This window comes from Perissodus microlepis, chromosome 18 (genome assembly GCF_051167445.1).
Source record: "Perissodus microlepis isolate ML-2025 ecotype Zambia chromosome 18, ASM5116744v1, whole genome shotgun sequence".
NCBI classification, from domain to species: Eukaryota; Metazoa; Chordata; class Actinopteri; order Cichliformes; family Cichlidae; genus Perissodus; species Perissodus microlepis.
The window spans coordinates 7,994,124-8,011,652 of NC_140478.1; the positions used below are offsets into that span (position 1 = coordinate 7,994,124).

The 17,529-nt window shown below is 38.1% G+C and overlaps 2 protein-coding genes across 2 annotated transcripts; both read left to right on the top strand.

Annotated features, from left to right (window-relative positions):
- Positions 1-398: 398 nt before the first annotated feature.
- Positions 399-10,004, top strand: LOC146367155 (solute carrier family 22 member 13-like). Its single transcript, XM_084912632.1, has 10 exons — positions 399-773; positions 906-1,009; positions 1,328-1,482; positions 4,030-4,198; positions 4,280-4,400; positions 8,766-8,860; positions 9,097-9,311; positions 9,415-9,523; positions 9,649-9,861; positions 9,944-10,004. The coding sequence occupies exons 1-10, from the start codon at positions 399-401 to the stop codon at positions 10,002-10,004; spliced, it is 1,617 nt and encodes a 538-aa protein (XP_084768758.1).
- Positions 10,005-12,783: 2,779 nt separating this feature from the next.
- Positions 12,784-14,627, top strand: LOC146367156 (uncharacterized). Its single transcript, XM_084913501.1, has 6 exons — positions 12,784-12,889; positions 13,007-13,078; positions 13,178-13,296; positions 13,383-13,443; positions 13,572-13,666; positions 13,750-14,627. The coding sequence occupies exons 1-6, from the start codon at positions 12,854-12,856 to the stop codon at positions 14,534-14,536; spliced, it is 1,170 nt and encodes a 389-aa protein (XP_084769627.1). The 5' UTR covers positions 12,784-12,853; the 3' UTR covers positions 14,537-14,627.
- Positions 14,628-17,529: the final 2,902 nt, after the last annotated feature.

The window sequence follows — 17,529 nt, forward strand, 5'->3', positions numbered from 1 at the left end:
TGTATTTAAAGCAGCAGAGTTGAAATCAACAATACATATATATATATAATATATATATATATATATCTACATAGATAGATAGATAGATAGATAGATGTGTGTGTGTGTGTGTGTGTGTGTGTGTGTGTGTGTGTGTGTGTGATGACTTTTGAAACAGCACTAAAAGACATGATCAGACTGTAAGCATATAGATAAGTGATAAGAGAGTTTTTACACAGTTGTATAGAGGCAATATGAATGTGCTGACATGACAGCAGTTCAGTACCTTCAAGTAAGAACAATTAAAATAAAGGGTCTTGTGTGCTAAAAAGATAATATAGCTGGGTTAAACATTAACAGTCACTGTATAAGTGCGCTGCAGCTCTTTTGTTTTTCAGACCTTCACCATCAAGCTCAAAATGACAGACTTTGGAGAGATTCTAAGGAACATTGGGGAATTTGGATTATTCCAGAAGATCACTCTAATTGCACTTTGCTTTCCAAACTTTGTTCAGCCTTTTTTCTTTGCCAGTTTTGTTTTCATCCAATCAGATCCAGACAGACACTGCAACACAGACTGGATCCTCAGTGCTGCTCCTAACCTGACCTCAGAGGAGCAGCTTAACCTGACCGTGCCTCGGGAGGAGGATGGGACCTTCAGCAAGTGTGAGATGTTTGTCCCAGTGAGCTGGGACATTGATACTATCAGAGAGTACGGACTCAATGAGACCACAGGGTGCCAGGATGGATGGGTGTATGGGAACATGCTGTACAAAGCCACCATAGTCACTGATGTAAGTGAAATTTGTTGTTCAGTAGATCTCTCACCTCCATGAAACTTTACATTAATTAGTTTTTTGTTTGTTGTATTATTATTATTTATTTTATTATTATTATTATTTATTTATTTTTACGAATACTCACAGTTTGATCTAGTGTGTGGCCAGGCCAGCTTGGTGGAAGTGATTCAAGCAATGTTCATGGCTGGAGTTCTTGTTGGTTCTCTCGTATTTGGACCTTTTGCTGAATCGTAAGTGTGCTCCTTGCAGTAGTTCATGGTTCCTTTTGCACATTATCAGACTACAGAAATACTTTGCTATCTTAGCAACAGCTATCCAAATAATTTTTAAATATTTTTCATAACTTAAAAAATAAATTGTTTGAAATTTTCAGACCCGTTTCTTTGCTTTCTTGTCAAGAGTGTGCCGCACACACTCGTTAAGATTTTCCATGACTGCATTGTTATCTCTTTAATGGCACAACATTAACCAACAGCTCTTGTGATTTAGTGTGCTTAGTATCATAACAGAAGCTAATGTATCCCTGTGTGTTTGTCTTGGTGTTTCAGGTTCGGCCGCAAACGAGCAACTCAGATTCCAGCAGTTCTGTTGTCTGTATTCACCGTGACAACAGCTCTCTGTCCCAACGTCTACTTATATTTAGTATCTCTGTTTCTGGTGGGATTTGGAGCTGGAGGATATCGAGTCAACAGCATCATACTGTGTATGAAGAGTACACTAACTTTGCACAAACTTTGCAACTAACAATCATTTTAACTGTAAAATAATCTGCCACTTGTTCTCTCAATGGCTAAGATGATGTTCTTATAATGTTTTTTAGGTCCAACAAGGCTGTACTGATCTGATATTTTCCATTTACACTTTCTACTTCCACCTCTTCCCATTTATTATTTGTATTGTTACTTTTATCTTACTGTCTCCTTTGTGACCGTTTTACATATTTAAATTTACATAAGAGGCAAAATATAATCAGTTTCTAAACAAAAAGAGGATGGACAAAGGACAAAGACACATTTATGTAATTTTGCATCTGTAAACCCACAGACACTCAAGATGTGATTGAAATGGAGATTTTCAACTTGTAATTCACGGGATTTCGAAATTAAGTATTAACTGTTTTTGGAATTAATAATAATAGTAATAATAATAAATTTTATTTACCCAAAGACAATTGACAATAGAATAAAACACATAATAGAACAATGACAACGAAGAAAAATAAGAACACAAAATCACAAGGTAAAATAAACAAACAATAGGTTTACAGTGAATATGCAGATTTGAACAGATGGGGTTTGAGTTGAGATCTAAACTGGCGGAGAGAACCAGTGTTTCTTATATCTGGGAATAGAGAGTTCCACAGCCTGGGAGCAGAGCAGCTGAAAGCTCTGCTTCCCATGGTGGTGAGACGGAAAGAAGACACAGCAAGCTGGATAGAAGAAGAGGATCAAAGTGAGCGGGTGGAAAAGATAGTGCTTAACAGGTTAGAAAGATAGGGAGGAGCGAGGTTATGAAGGGCCTTGAAGGTGAGTAGTAGAAGTTTGTACACTAGCTGGGATTTCACAGGGAGCCAGTGAAGTTCCTGGAGAACAGGGGCGATGTGCTGGTAGGAGGGGGTTCTGGTAATAATGCAGGCAGCAGAGTGTTGAACCCGTTGAAGCTTATGGAGGGATTTTTGGGGGAACCCATGCAAGAGAGAATTACAATAGTCAAGCCGGGAGGTAATGAGACTGTGGACAAGAATGGACGTAGACTGGGTGGAAAGAGAAGGACAAAATCTGTTAATGTTGCGTAGATGGAAATAGGCAGAACGGGTGAGATTATTGATGTCAGATTTAAAGGATAGTGAACTATCTAGGATGACACCAAGGCTCTTAACCTGAGGAGAGGGGAAAACTGTGGAGTTATTAATAGTGAGTGAGAAATGATTAGCCTTCAGTAGGTTTGATTTAGTTCCAATAAGGAGGATTTCAGTTTTATCCTCATTAAGTAAATTAGAGCTGAAGCAGTATTTTAACTCAGATAAGCATTTTGTAAGAGAAGCAGGTGGGAGAGAGGAATCAGGCCTGCAGGAGAGATATAACTGGGTGTCATCTGCAAAACAGTGAAAATGAAGATCAAATTTATGGAAAATGGTACCAAGAGGGAGGATGTAAATTATGAAGAGAAGAGGGCCTAAGACTGAACCTTGGGGTACACCAGAAGTGACCGGGAAGAGACGAGAGCGGAATGATTTGAGTTGAATAAACTGGGAGGGGTCAAGAAGATATAATTTGAACCGGGCTAGGGGTGTGTCGGAGATACCAAGAGAGGAAAGTCTGCTTAGAAGGATGGAGTGAGAGATGGTGTCGAAGGCTGAGCTCAGGTCCAAAATGAGAATGTTGAGAAGACCAGAGTCAGCTCCAAGTAAAAGATCATTAGTGACTTTAAGTAAAGCAGTTTCTGTACTGTGACATGAGCAAAAAACCAGATTGAAATCTCTCATAGATGTTATTATTAACCAGGCGTAAATGACATTGAGCTGCAACTACTTTTTCAAGTATTTTAGAGATGAAGGGTAGATTAGAAATCGGACGGAGGTTGTTAAAGTTGTAAAGGTCTAAAGAAGGTTTTTTCAGTACTGGAGTGACTGAAGCAATCTTGAGTAAGGAGGGAACGATGCCAGTGGTGAGTGAAGAGTGAATAATAGCAGAGATGAGTGAGAGTAAGGAAGAGAGGCAAGATTTCACAAGCCCTGTAGGCATAGGATCGAGATGACATGTGGCGGGCTTTGATTTACATATGATCTCAGTAATATCAGATAAATCGGGAAGATGAAAGGTGGAAAAGGGCTCAAAATGGAGAAAAGTTTGTGGAGAGGGGGTAGACACAGCATTTGAGTTGCTGGCGAATGTTATTAATTTTTGTAGTGAAGAACAACATCAAGTAGTTACAGGTTTCAGAAGAAAGTGGTGGTAAAGTGTTAGGGCGCTGAAGAGTTTTGTTGAGAAGTGAAAACATAGTCTTGGAGTTGCCCTCACAAGAAGTGATAATACCAGAGTAGAAGCTTTGTTTGGCCTTGTTGATGGAGTTGATGATGTTCTGTCTGATCAGGTGTAAAACAGTAATAAAAAAATATATGTACAGTCAGCCTAGATATTTATAACAGCTGATTGTGTACTTTTGAAGGTTTGTTCTTTGTAATTTATATATTTTTTGTATTCTTTGTATCTCAATTAAAATAGCAATTAATATGTTTTCCTTATTACAGCCACTGAATGGATTGGGACGTCCAAAAGATCATGGGGAACTTGTGTGACTCAGCTGTTTAGTGCAATTGGACAGTGCGTCCTCGCTGGTATGATCTATGGCATCCGAAACTGGAGACTGGCTCAGCTGATCACAGCAGTTCCGCTTGCAGTTCTTATTATCTACATATGGTGTGTATTTCACTCTATTTATTGAGCCATTTATAAATTTAAAAATGACTGTTTGTTTGAAGTGCCATTTTGTTCTATCAGGTTTATTCCAGAGTCAGCCAGGTGGCTGTTAAGCAGAGGCAGAAAAGAAGAAGCCAAACAGCTCATTGTCAAAGCAGCAGCCATTAACAAACACCCTGTGTCAGAGTCTCTTCTGGACAAGGTAGTGAATCACATTCAACAGGGGAGTTTTCAAGAACATCGGATGAAACCTGTAAAATACCTAAAAGCAAAATGTTTATCTGTAAAACCCAAAAAGTTTAAACTTTAAATAATTGCCTTAAATGTTTTAAGTTGATGAATTTAAAGGTTAAAGTTTATAACGGAATTTTTCATTACATTTGACATATATCTTTTGACTACAATAAAACTAACATGTTTAGTAATTAAATTACAAAACATTCAATAACTCCTACCTCAAGTTTTCAATCATGTTGTCCCACTGGAATAAGTTGACATAACTTAAAATAAATTAGTACAATAGTTACTTTTTTAGTTTAGTTACTTTGAATGATGACAGATTTCACAGGCTGATAATAACCTGAGTTATCGGCATGGATTACTATAACGAGGGCCCTTGTAGTATCTGTATCGTGCTCATTATACTTTTCTTGAATGAATGAGAGAAATCATCTCTCTAATTTATCAGAGATGGTTTCCACTTATGAGCCAGAGGATTCTGCAAATTGTCATTATACCTTTTTGTATTTAAGCCTCACCTAGTAACCCTTGATGTGTGTATGAGTTCTGTTTGAGAACTATCCATTATTTTAGTAACAACTCTGTATTTTTATAGTTGTTTTGAGAAAAAATGAATTATGGATAGCTTAAAACAGATGACCTGCATTCTGGACACTAATCACTTCTAAGGCCACCTAACCCAAGTGACAAGTAGAGAGGCAATGCTAAGATGGTTTGGACATTAGCTGAAAGGCAGGAGAAGAAGAAGACCTTTAAGAGTATTCATGGATGTAGTGAAGGAGGAGCAGCGGGCTAGTGTGGCAGGGGAGGATGCTAGAGATAGGGTGAGCTGGAGGCAGATGCAGGCACCTCTAAAGGGTGCAGCCGAAAGTAGAAGATGATACTAACTTTCTTTATAGCTTCAAATAAGTAAAAGAAAAAAAGTGAAGAAAACAATTCAGCAAACCTCTCCAAAACACTAGACCAGCTAAATAAAAGTATGTTAAAAGCATGTTAGTATTTTGCTGAGCTGTTTACCTGTTATAGAGAAGTACAGTGTAGTGTTCAAGACTTACTGTGCAGATTCTGAAAAATCCTGAGTCATCCATACGTGGGAAAGGCCAAAGAACAGAACTATAAGGAAAGAAACAAATAAAAGTACATAATGTTTGTGGTAGGGGCATATTTCAATTGACATAAGACAAGAAGAATGGTGCATCCTGGACAGGTCACCAGGCCAATCGAACATATATACAAAAATTGTTCGCGTTAATACAAATAAGACAAAAATGAAAAGAATGTTGACTAGTTCTAAAAGTCAAAATCTCGGTTTGAGTTTCATGTCAAATAGTCATTTGAGTTGGACCCTATATGCAGGACTCGAATGCAGGACTAACTTAGAGTCAACTTTACTGCAGGAAATTCAGGGAACTGAATATAACTAACTTAAACTGGCAAATACTTGAGGCCTCTAACACAGGACATTCCAAGTAGACAGGACACACAGCTAGAGGGATGAGGGAGGTCACAACCATAGACAAACAAGGCTGAGACACATATATACAGGAGGGTGATGAGGGTAGTAGAAACAGCTGGGGGACATGTTTTCTATAGTTTAAAAACTTAGTGGTCTGTCTCAGCTATCACGGTGAACTAGGGTTGCCAACTCCCTGAAAAATAAATAAGGGACACCTCGTGGCCAGGGCCGGGCAACCCAGTTGTCTTCACCCTTCCCAGTGTGGGGAATTTTGTAGCTCTTTTTTTTGTGTGTGAAATTGTTTTTTTAACCATTTGATTTGAATTTGATTTAAGTAGATGCGTATTCTTTGTGATATGAACACATGGGAAACAAATGATCATTTAGCCATTTATTTTTAGCTCAAAATGACAACATTAACACAGTAAAACAGGTCTCTTTCTTAAACAGAAGCCTGTCATGCTTAACTTTTGAGAATATAAGTAAATCTTTCTTTAAAAGAACTCTGTCCTGCTTAACTTAAAATTATATAAATTAATAGAAAGCAATAGAACGAAAAATATTCTTGTAACTGTGCACATATAGTGCATTTAGTACAATTGGCTTCAGTTGAGGTATTATTTCAGCTTTTCTAATCCTAATCAGCTGCTCCTGTTTGTAAACCCACTTGTTCCCATGATTACGCATCTTAACTCATCATCATTATTCATCTATGTATTACTTTTATGTATTAGTCATCTATTCGTTGTAATCATCTGTCCTTGCAGTTGTTTATTACACAAAATAAATTATATTATCACACTTCTGGCCACATAGCGCTGATATTCACTGCACATGCCCATATTAACCTTAACCAGAGGGTTTAAAAAAAACAAACCAGTGTTTACATACCATATCTGCTTCTGCCGTGGCCTGGTGGACAAAAAATTGGTTAAGGGTTCCCCGAGCTTTCACGCCACTCATGTTCTTCATGTGCCCACCATTAGAAGCATGCCTATGGAAAAAGTGCGCCAGCACACAGTGCAGTGCGCTTTAAAGGTGTTATCGTGCATTTTCCCAGCCAGGTGTTTTCCTTTTCCCATTCCTCCCTGTACTTTTGCAGCCTTTTTTTTTTCTTTCTCTGAGCGAACAAACATTGCTGCTCTAATGCTGGGCTTACACTGTGCGATTTTTGGCCCATTTTGAGACGATTTTTGAGTCGTGCGACCGATTTGGTGATCGGCCCGATTTTGGCCTTCATCGTGCATCGTGTAGTATACGTGGGGTAACGAGAAGCGATTAACACCTCACGACCAGCTCCCGATCATCAATCGCTCGTGAGCCGCTCACACTGCTCACGCGCAAACACGTAAACGTCGGTGAAAAAGACGGAGCAGCACGGCTGTGCAGCCTGTGATCTGGACACAAGCGATGGAGGCACAACTTGTAGAACTTTGGAAAGCTCATCCGAGCCTTTTCGATGTGGCATCACAAAATTATCACGACCACAACAACCGTGAAAATAGTTGGATTTACACTGCTGCTCAATCACAGCTGCCTGATCAATGTTTTTCATTAGCAATTTAGCAAAGTTGATGGTGGTGGTGTGTCTGTGTGAGTGAAAGACAGAGAGAGAGAGAGCGACAGATTTTCTGTTATAACCTTCATTTTATGGAGGCACAGTGTGAGCACTCAGGTCGCATCAGAGCATCGGGCGGTATAGTGTGAGACCCTGCATCGTAACCTACCAACTTCTAACCCCTGCGAGTCAATCGTGCAGTTTGAGCAGGAGCTGAATAACGTGACTGAAAAAATCGCACAGTGTTTGCCCAGCTTTAGGTGTACTGTCGTCCGAGACTTGCACCGCAGTGTCGGCGTTTGCTTCCCTGTTGGCCATGCTTCTTGTTGTGGTCATCTGTTGTCTTCCGGTATTTTCTCCGTAAGCGACCTTTCCTCGACCAACGAGATAAGCGGTAATCTGAATTGTCATAAGTGTGCTGTCAGCTCATTGGTCACAAAGCAGGAGAGGGGCTGGGAATTATGTTTTCAAACAAAGCGTTAATTCCATTAACATTTATAGACTACTTTTGATTCTCACTGTATTACGGGACAAAGTGCGTCCCTTATTAGCTCAATACGGGACGTGTACTTTTGTTTCTAAATACAGGACAATTCTGTTTTTTAAGGGACGGTTGGCAACCCTACGGTGAACTCAGTCAGCTAACTTAGTGAAGCGACTGTGTTAGCTTGTTAAGTGTTAGCTTATTAGCTGCTAGCTAACGGTGCAACTGAATGAGAATTTCTTTGCTGACACACTGGCTTACTAAAATGGCTAGGAAAACAGAAATCTAAAGGAAATTAGAATACTTACTGTGATATAATATTGGTAATGTTTTCACTTAAGAATGCAAAGCCACTTTACAGCCAGGTGTCTGGGATTTCAAAGAGTCTTCGATCCTGCCAACAACTGCAAACAAGTAGGCAGACCTCTATTTTTGACAGGAAATTACCTCATTAGTCGAGTCTTTATTAGAAGAAATGCATTTAAAAATTTAAAAACTAAATAAAAAAGTTGGTGGACTCTTTTTAAGACTTTATAGTAAATTCTTCACTTAAAAAAAATCAAAGACAGGAAATTAAAACAAAAACAAAATTGTTACAATTTGTGCACAGTGTAAGAACCTGAGAGAGATTGTTAAAAGACAAGGACATTTTCCTTTTACTCTACTATTCTCTATTTCTGCATTTAAAAATTAACTTAGTTAAAAAATGTTCTAACTTAAAATCATAATAATACTAATGAAGGTATGACACAATACTTAAAATGCTACAAATTATTTTCAAATTTCTTATTGTAACCATTACTTACATTCGCTATTACTTCTCCCACAGATTGAAGTGAATAACACTGTGAATACTGGAGGAATAAAAATCATCTTCAGATCATCACTGTTGACCAGATATTTCTTTATTATAATACTATCATGGTAAGTTCAAGATCTATAGTGAGGTTAATAAATGAAAAGGGAAATATACTATATTTGTAATCACTTTAGGTTCACACAAATCTTCATTTAAAAAAACTTAATAAACTGTAACTTTTTTCAGATAGTAAGATTGGTAATTTAATGTTTTGATGATTAAATGGCCATTCTTAAATGTGTCATAAATGGTTCATGATACTTTTCTGTGTGATTAAATGTGTTTTTCTCCTGTTTTAAAGGTTTTCAGTGAACCTTTCCGTCTACAGCCTGTACTTAGACATGGAAAACTTTGGTTTGAGCATCTTTTTAATTCAACTCCTTTTTGGTGTTTTTTCAATACCATCTGTTTTACTCTCCATGTGGCTGCTGGAGATTTTGGGGAGGAAAATATTATTCATAGCAACCCTTCTGATCGGAGGAGTCTCTTCCATACTTATCCTCGCTGTTCCTGATGGTAAATGCTTTGTTACATCGCAAAATACATTTTTAATTATCTGCTTATCATGTATATGTTCACTTTTATTAAGTAATTAATTAATTAATTTCCTTTATGTCAGGTTACGCCATTGCTGTCACATCTTTAGCTGTTTCGTCTCGTTTTTTCTTGATATGGGCTGGCTCTATTTGTATGGTCTTTATGCAGGAGTTGTTTCCAACATCAGTTAGGTAAGCAGTCACAGTTTTTATTCATGTTTATCAAAATTGCTTGACTTGTTTAAAAATGTTAAAACAAAAAAAGAACAGAAGGCAACACCAACTTAGCAAAAGTATTCTTTGTCTTCCTGTTTCAGACAAACAGCCACAGCTTTAGGATCCATGTCAGGAAGATTAGGTGGATTACTGGCTCCACTGCTGAAGTTGTTGGCCACGTACCACTCGGTCATACCCATCACAGTCTTCAGCTGCCTTACGTTGATAGGTGGATTTCTCGGCTTCTTGCTTCCCGAAACCAAAAGAAAAGAGCTTCCTGAGACGACTGAAGAGGCTGAGCGCAATGGGTATCAGTGTTTAACTACTGCAGCATCTCAAACATGTTATTTTGTCAGTCATCATTTTTTTCATCTGTTTCTGCTTTATATCTTTCAGACAAGTTAGTTCCACAAGAAGAACAACTACCAGTCCACATTCGTATTCAACCAAGATGTAGATGTTTGTGTACTGACTTTGTTTTGTATTGAGCTTTTAACTCTTTCTACAAATATACCAAAATAATTATGATATGTTTTGAATTCAAATATGTGCGGATTCCAACACAGGAAACTCCAAAAAGACGGGACACAGACAGATAAGAGAAATCACAACCACAGACAAACAAGGCTGGGACATATATACACAGGTGGGTGATAAGGGTAGTGGAAACAGCTGGGGAACATACTAGGAACAAATAAGGCTTGACGAGGCAGAGGAAGAAAAACTCAACATAATGCAGAGACCTCGACTAACAAAATAAAACAGGAAGTGCCAAACACGGAACAGAGACAAAGAACAAAAAACAGAAGATGTGAGCTTGACACAGACAAACAGGGAAAGATATGAAAACCAGACTGACAACATACAGGAGACAGACCTACACACAGATGAGACAGGGAACAACTGGACACGAAAGGGGACTAACTAAATCAGGAGAGGGACTAAGAATTAGAACCATGGATAACTAAACTGGGAGTGAGATTATGATATGAGATTATGAAAGAAATTATTTTGTGCTCTGTAGAGCATCACTGCACTGTCGAGATCATCAATATCCTCAAATTTGAAGACACGTATTCTACTAATTAATCCATGGTTCATAATAATCTGATCCCTTTATAATTCCTTGCTTTATTCTGCAGCAGATACACTGTATTAGTGTTTGCTTTGTATGTTTCTCCGTACCTCCACAGAGTTGTATTGTATGGACCAATTGTGAAACAATACCGTTATTGTATTAATGATTTTTGATATAAGAGATCTCTTAGTTTTATATAATGCAAGCATTTAGATACAGTCTTATATGAGCTTTTTAACGATTTGGCATCAGTTTATGGACTTACTTTATTATAACTTTATTCATCATAATTATAAATTAATTTTTTTCTAAGCACTTCAAGTTTTGTATGCTATAATTTAGTGATAAATTAGTGACTTTCAATCTTTTCTTTAAAGGCCTTGTTTGCAAACAGTTTAACATTAAATCCAAAAATACTCCAGTGAAAGTAGAGTGTGATGGCATCACCTGAGACTGGCACCTAAACTATCTGGCACGTTCGTGCAAAGTCATAATTTCATTCTGATGTAATTTAAATCTAAATATAAAAAAGATTTAACACCAAATTTAAATTTCATGGGCTGCATGTTATATAACACAAATCCAGTCATTTCCCACAAATAAAAGAAATGAAACAAAGAAACAAAAAATGGCTTCTGTGTTAATACTTTTTTTTTCAAATGTGATAAAATAAAATAAAATAAAAGCGGTTGACTGCTCTCTCTCCACACCTCCAATCTGTTCTTTCACATCGAGTTTATTTCAATAAAGCTCAATAAAGCAAGAGAATAAAGCAAGAGGAATAAAGATATACAATAATATACAATAAGAAATGTAGGATAAGGTAATATACAGTAGGATAGTGCAAATATAGTATCAAAATCACGCTAACAAGTAATGATGTAACTATATCAGGTAAAACAAAGGAAGAGTTGGACAGCCTTATTGCCATGGGTAGAAAGGATTTCCTGTGGCGGTCAGTTCTGCATTTAGGGGTGATGAGTCTTTTGCTGTGTGTGCTCCGATGGTCCATCATGGAGGCGTGCATGGGATGGAAGGGGTTGTCCATGATACAGAGAAGCTTTTTTAGCATTCTGTCTGACACTCAGGACAGAACCACCCTTTATAATCAGCTTGTTCAGCCGGTTGGCATCAGCTGTCTTCACCCCACTGCCCCGGCACACGGCTGCACGTAATACAAGCAAATAAAAAGCGAAATCCAGAGCAGAAATAGACCTGCTTAGAAAAATTAGAAGAGCTGGAGACTGAGGCGGAGCCGTGTGAGTCGTGGATGAGAAACAGGCTGCAGGCAGATGTGGAATGTAGAAAATGAACTTTAACTTTTCTCCTTTCACAGTAATTTATTAAAATGTCATCTATAGTGATGTCTTTATATCACTATAACTAATGGTCATTAATGAAATTGTCTAAATAATATGTAAAATGTATAAACCATCTAAACGTTTCTCCCACAAAACGCTACGTCCGGATGAACAGAATCAACTTTTGGAGATTTACTTACCTGGAAGATTGAGCATGCATCAAGACCATCTAAACTTAACTGATCTTACATTCTTATTTTATTAAATCTAACGTGTAACTTCGAACATTAGTTGAAAATTAACAACTTGTTTTAAATATGACTTCTTCACCATAACTTTTGTTGTTGTGGGATGGGGTAAAACTTTTTCCAGTGGTATCAAAAATGGTGTAATTTACCTGGTAATTCGTATTTTAGTATCGTGTCAATCCCACTACAGAACACACAAAGATCTCTCCCTCTTGGCTGTTTAAAGAGCCGGTGCTGTCACGCTTCAAATGCATGCATCATTCCTCTCCACAACTCATAACCCAGTGTTTTAAAGAAACCTTATAAGTTGACATCTACAATGAGAAAATGGAGAGGTTGTTTGTTTTGTTTTTCCTTCCTTTTTTTCTGAATGATGACTTGCATGCATCTTTTCACTGCAGCAACTTAAGGATAGCTATAGCCTACACTTTATTTATTCAGAAAACAAAGTGTGGTAAAATAAACACAAATCTGATAGTACTTAACAACATGAAAGTTGCATGGTGTCACCATAGTGACCTGCTGCATGTGTAATCAATCATAAGACAGTTCTAGAATTCTGTTTCAATAATAACAAACTTCATTTGTGCAGGAGAAACAACCATTTTCATCTTGACCTTTTAGCTAAGTGCTCACATTGTATTTGACCATTTTTGCTATACGCAGCAACAACATTTTAATGGAGGAAAGTATTGGAGTCTACAAACCTACTGGGGTATGTGAGAGTCTTTAATTTTACTGCATTTAAACAGTATGAAGAATTTGGTGTATTTTTAAAAAATACAATGAATCAAGTTAACTAATAATGAGTAACTTCTTGTTTCTTTGACAGGTGTTGTTTGACACACCTGAGTACAACACAGCTTTAAAGACCTGCTGGCACCCTCAAAGCTACAAGACTCAGGTAAGAACCACAATCCATCCAAGTCAAAACTGACGTAAAATATCTGGTAAATTTTGATTTAATTTTAGTGCTCATGATTAAATGTCTCTTTATTTTTAGATTGCAGTGATGCTGGCATTCCTTGGACTTCAGCAGGAAAATCAGATACCACCTCATATAACTGCTGAAGATATGATCATCCTTTTAATGGAGGAGAACAAAAAAACACTGAGAGAGCGGTGAGTTACCGTGACACCAACAGACCACAGAGGAACGTCTGTTTGTGATGATGCTGAGATAAAACCTGCTTTGTGTCCATTTTAAGACTTTGGGAGTTTGACATTGAGAAATTTGAAGAAAATGAAACCAAAGGTCTTCTGAAACTGGTAAGACAAGAAAACTGATGGACCTTATAGTAATTTGTAGATTTTTAAAAAGAATTTTCATTAACAACAGAAATGCACTTTATATGTGTTTTTCTTCTTTTGTTTTGTTTTGATTTGATTTGTTTCAGGTGTGGGCAGTGAACATTATTAATAAAATGAAGGACATTGAGCTACAGGCTCGGCTGCTCCTCAAATATCCAGAGGCCATACCTCCCAAATTTCAGTGAGTCCCATTTGACATACAGTTATGGAAAATTCAGCTACAATGTCTCAATATATCTGAATACTTATAACTTTAATCTACAGAACGCCTAAACTCCTCAGCATGTTCAACAAATACCTTGAGATCCTTAAAGAGAAGCAGCAGGAAACACAGACCTCCAGACTGCTAAGCCCCCAAGAAGTAGGGATAGAGGTAGTTCCCAGAGTCCTGCAAGGCTTCTGGGAGCATCCTCCTTACCCTCTTTTGAACCTGGCATCTCAGAGTCTGAGCGAGCTCTCCACCTGTGTTACAAAAGCCACTCTGGATCAAGTCTCCAACACTCCCAGAGCAATGGAAAGCAAGGCCATCTTCTCCCGCTCCATGCGAGATGACATGGTCCAAACCATCTTGGCAGAAATTAGAGAGAAACACCCAGATGACACTGTGCTCAGCAACACTGCAAACCACACTACCCTGCTCACTACAATCGCTGGTGTAGCAACAAACCACATTTGTAAGATCTTGCAGCCCCAGATCCCCAACGAGCCAGTTCATCACACACAAGCTGCTCAATGCCCAACAAGAGATCAGTACGACTTAAACATTACTGGAACTGAGGAAGAATCAACAAGTCCAGAAATTAACGATGATATGGTAACACCAGGTTCTCTATCAGCCTCTGCTGAATCTCCATTTTTGTCTGAGGTTCAAGCCAGTGAGGAACACCCTTCAGAAACATCATCCACGTGTGAACCACTTATACCAGTTACCAATACTACAGAGAGCTGTGAAGACCTTAAAACCAAGAAGAAAGAAAAAGGTTTCCTCCAAAAACTCTTCAAAGCTCTGTGCTGTTTCTGTTTCTGCGTCAGTCTCCCAGCAACTGACTGATTGTCTTTAAGACTCCTATCACCCCTTCTCTTTATTTTTTCTCTGTATCAAAAAGCAAACAAGAACAAAGAGTTTTCAATAAAGTTTCACGTTGCTTCATGTCTGTTACACTGGAAATTCTTTGTTTTGTTAGGATCAAGAAAAAAATCAGCTCACAACAGGACCGCAGTGTTCAAGTGAGTAGGGGAGCAGCTACACTCTGAGCTGATCCTCAGCAGTCTGTTTAGGAACAGAGCTGTACTGGTCAGACATAAAACTGTCAGCATTAAGGGATTCATTACAAAAACTGCCATTTTAGCTAAAGATTCATGTTTTATAACTTATAAAGTTTCATTCATTAATGGTTAGTCATTGTACAGAATGCGTGAAACAGATGCCTGTTATGGAGTCACAATATATTTCAGTGAGTGCATTTTTTCATCCAAAGTAAAAATCTCTAAAATCAAAATCTTCAAATAGGGAAAACGGAGTACCTTGTTGGGTAATTGCAGACATCTGAAAATATGAAAGCAAGGAGAACTATGCAGAAGTTGGTATCGGAAAAGACACGAGTTCTCGTAGCTTTCCAAAAGATTTGATTTTCAGATAAATTATTTTAAAAGCCGCTCTATGGAAGTGCCAGTTTTTACAGAAATGTTACATTTGCATAGAACTTTAGGTTCAAAACAATATGTCATTTGAACAAGGACACTTTCTCAAATCATCAATTTGACTATCTTAGTTTTTTAATCGTTGATATAGAATTCCAAGCACCATTGGAGTGTTTGTTCCCACCGTCAAGCATGAAGGGCAAGAGCTGTATTTATAGCTCTCCACTCCTGACGCCCTTTATTACCATATTGCGATCATAAAGGGATGGGCATGGACAATGTTCCATACACAGTTAGGCTGCGGGATTTCAACAATGCTCAGGTGTTACTAAGGGGTGCGATTTTAACACCAGCAGCTTGAACTGTTGCTGGGAGGCAGGATGGATCCATGCTTTCATGCTGTTTACACCAAGCTTTGACCCTGTCACAGCAGAAATGAAAACTCTCTCTGTCAGACCGTTTTCTGTAAATCCTAGAGATGATTTTGTAGCAGTTTGAAATACACAGAAAACTGTCTGGCGCCAACAACCGTGTTGTGTGTAAAATCACTCAAATGTTTCCCATCCTGATTCTCAGTTTGAACTTCAGCAGGACGTCTCAGCCTATGTGACTAAATGCATTGAGTTGTTGTCATGTGATTGGCTTATCAGATAATGAGGAGCTCAACAGGTGTACCCAGTGAAGTGGTTGTGAGTGTAGAACACATAAAGCAGAAAGAGACCCAAGACACAGCTCAAGAAAACATTTTTAGGTTATTTACATTTATTAATGAATCACATTGTATTTAAGTGTCATCCTGAGAAAACATTAAAAAAGGTTGTTTTATTAATTTTAATAATTCATAATTAAATTTTCACATTAGCATATTGACAACACTCACTACAGACAACAGAAAAGCTCATCTACTTCACATTCTACAATCTTCTTTAAATGTTATATTATACTTTTCATACAGTATTTATTAATAAAACATGTCACTGCACATCAATTTATTCATTAAATGTAGTTTTTGCCCTTGCAAAATGTAATAAAATGCATTCATTTTGCAGATGTAATATGAAGATGTGCTATTTACCATAAAATTTTAACTTTTACAATATTTGATGCAGTTTTCTGAATAAAATGCAACTTTTTATTTTTTTAATCGTCAAGTGCTTAATTATATACATGTGTGTGAAAAAGTGTTTAATTTTTTTCTATTAGTAGTAGCGGTGGTAGTCGTAAGAGCAAATTAAAATCACTCAACAAAAGAATAAGTTGAAACAGGTTAACCGATCTGAACACCCTCCTCTCCCTGAGCTTAATTGTTCTGGCCTGAATGCCAAGTACAACCAGCTCCATAAAAGGGTGGCACCCAATGCTGAAGAGAGACAAAGTAAGACATCCACATATGCAAAGGTCGCAGTAAGCTGAGCTGGACTTATTATAACACTCATCTCTTTAACCCAACAAATCATCCATCCAGCCACTGTTCTCTGATTTTTGCTCAGTATTGTTTTCTTCAGATGCTAACAAGCTATCAGCTAATACATTTGCACCACCTGGCTCAGACACTGGCAGTAGTTGTGCTTCTGATCCAAAAATGTCATCAGCAAAAAGGTCCATCTGAGCTGGAGGTGCAACAACAGAGGATGCTTCAGAGCCAAGCAAATCGTTCAGTGAACTCTGAGCAGCCTGACCGCTTGGTAGACCTGTAAACACATCTGCACTGTTTGAGACATTGCTGCTTCCAAAGATGTCATCAGGGAAAGCAGTTCCTCCGTGATCGAGCACATTAACCGGAGGAGGCTGATTGAAGAGATCATCATTAGAGCTGAATATGTCAAAGTCCTGTTCACTTGTCTGCTTCTCACTGCCAAAAGGATCCAAGGGTTGACTAACATCTTGGCTTATAGGTGTTGAGTCAGGGATGGTGAGTTGATCTGACATGCCAATGATTGCTTCATTTTCAGATGACATTGGTCCAGAGTCAACCAGGCTGGAGCTTTGAGTAGAAGCAGGTTCAAGCAAAGCTGTGTCAGTCATAGAAGTTGAAAATGTGCTGGGGGTGTCAGGCAGACCAAAGAAATCAGAGGAATCTTGTGCACTGTTGTGGATGAGATCAAAAAGCATTCCACTGCTCAGGTTCCCTCCTCCTTCAACCGGTGGGTCATGTTTGTTCAGCTGTTGGGCAGATTCATCTGTTTTTATCTCTGTGGCCAGTGGGTCAGCAAAGGGTGACGTGACACTATCTCCAAAAATGTCATTTAATGCATCATCACCTTTCTCAGGTATTAACTCACTGTTTGATTGCCCATGCGGTGTGCTGAGTAATTGTGCTGCAGGGTCAAGATCTTTAGACTCTATTTCCAGATCAGAGACAGGCAGGTTTGTAGCCTCACTGCTCTGTGAATGAGATTCTTG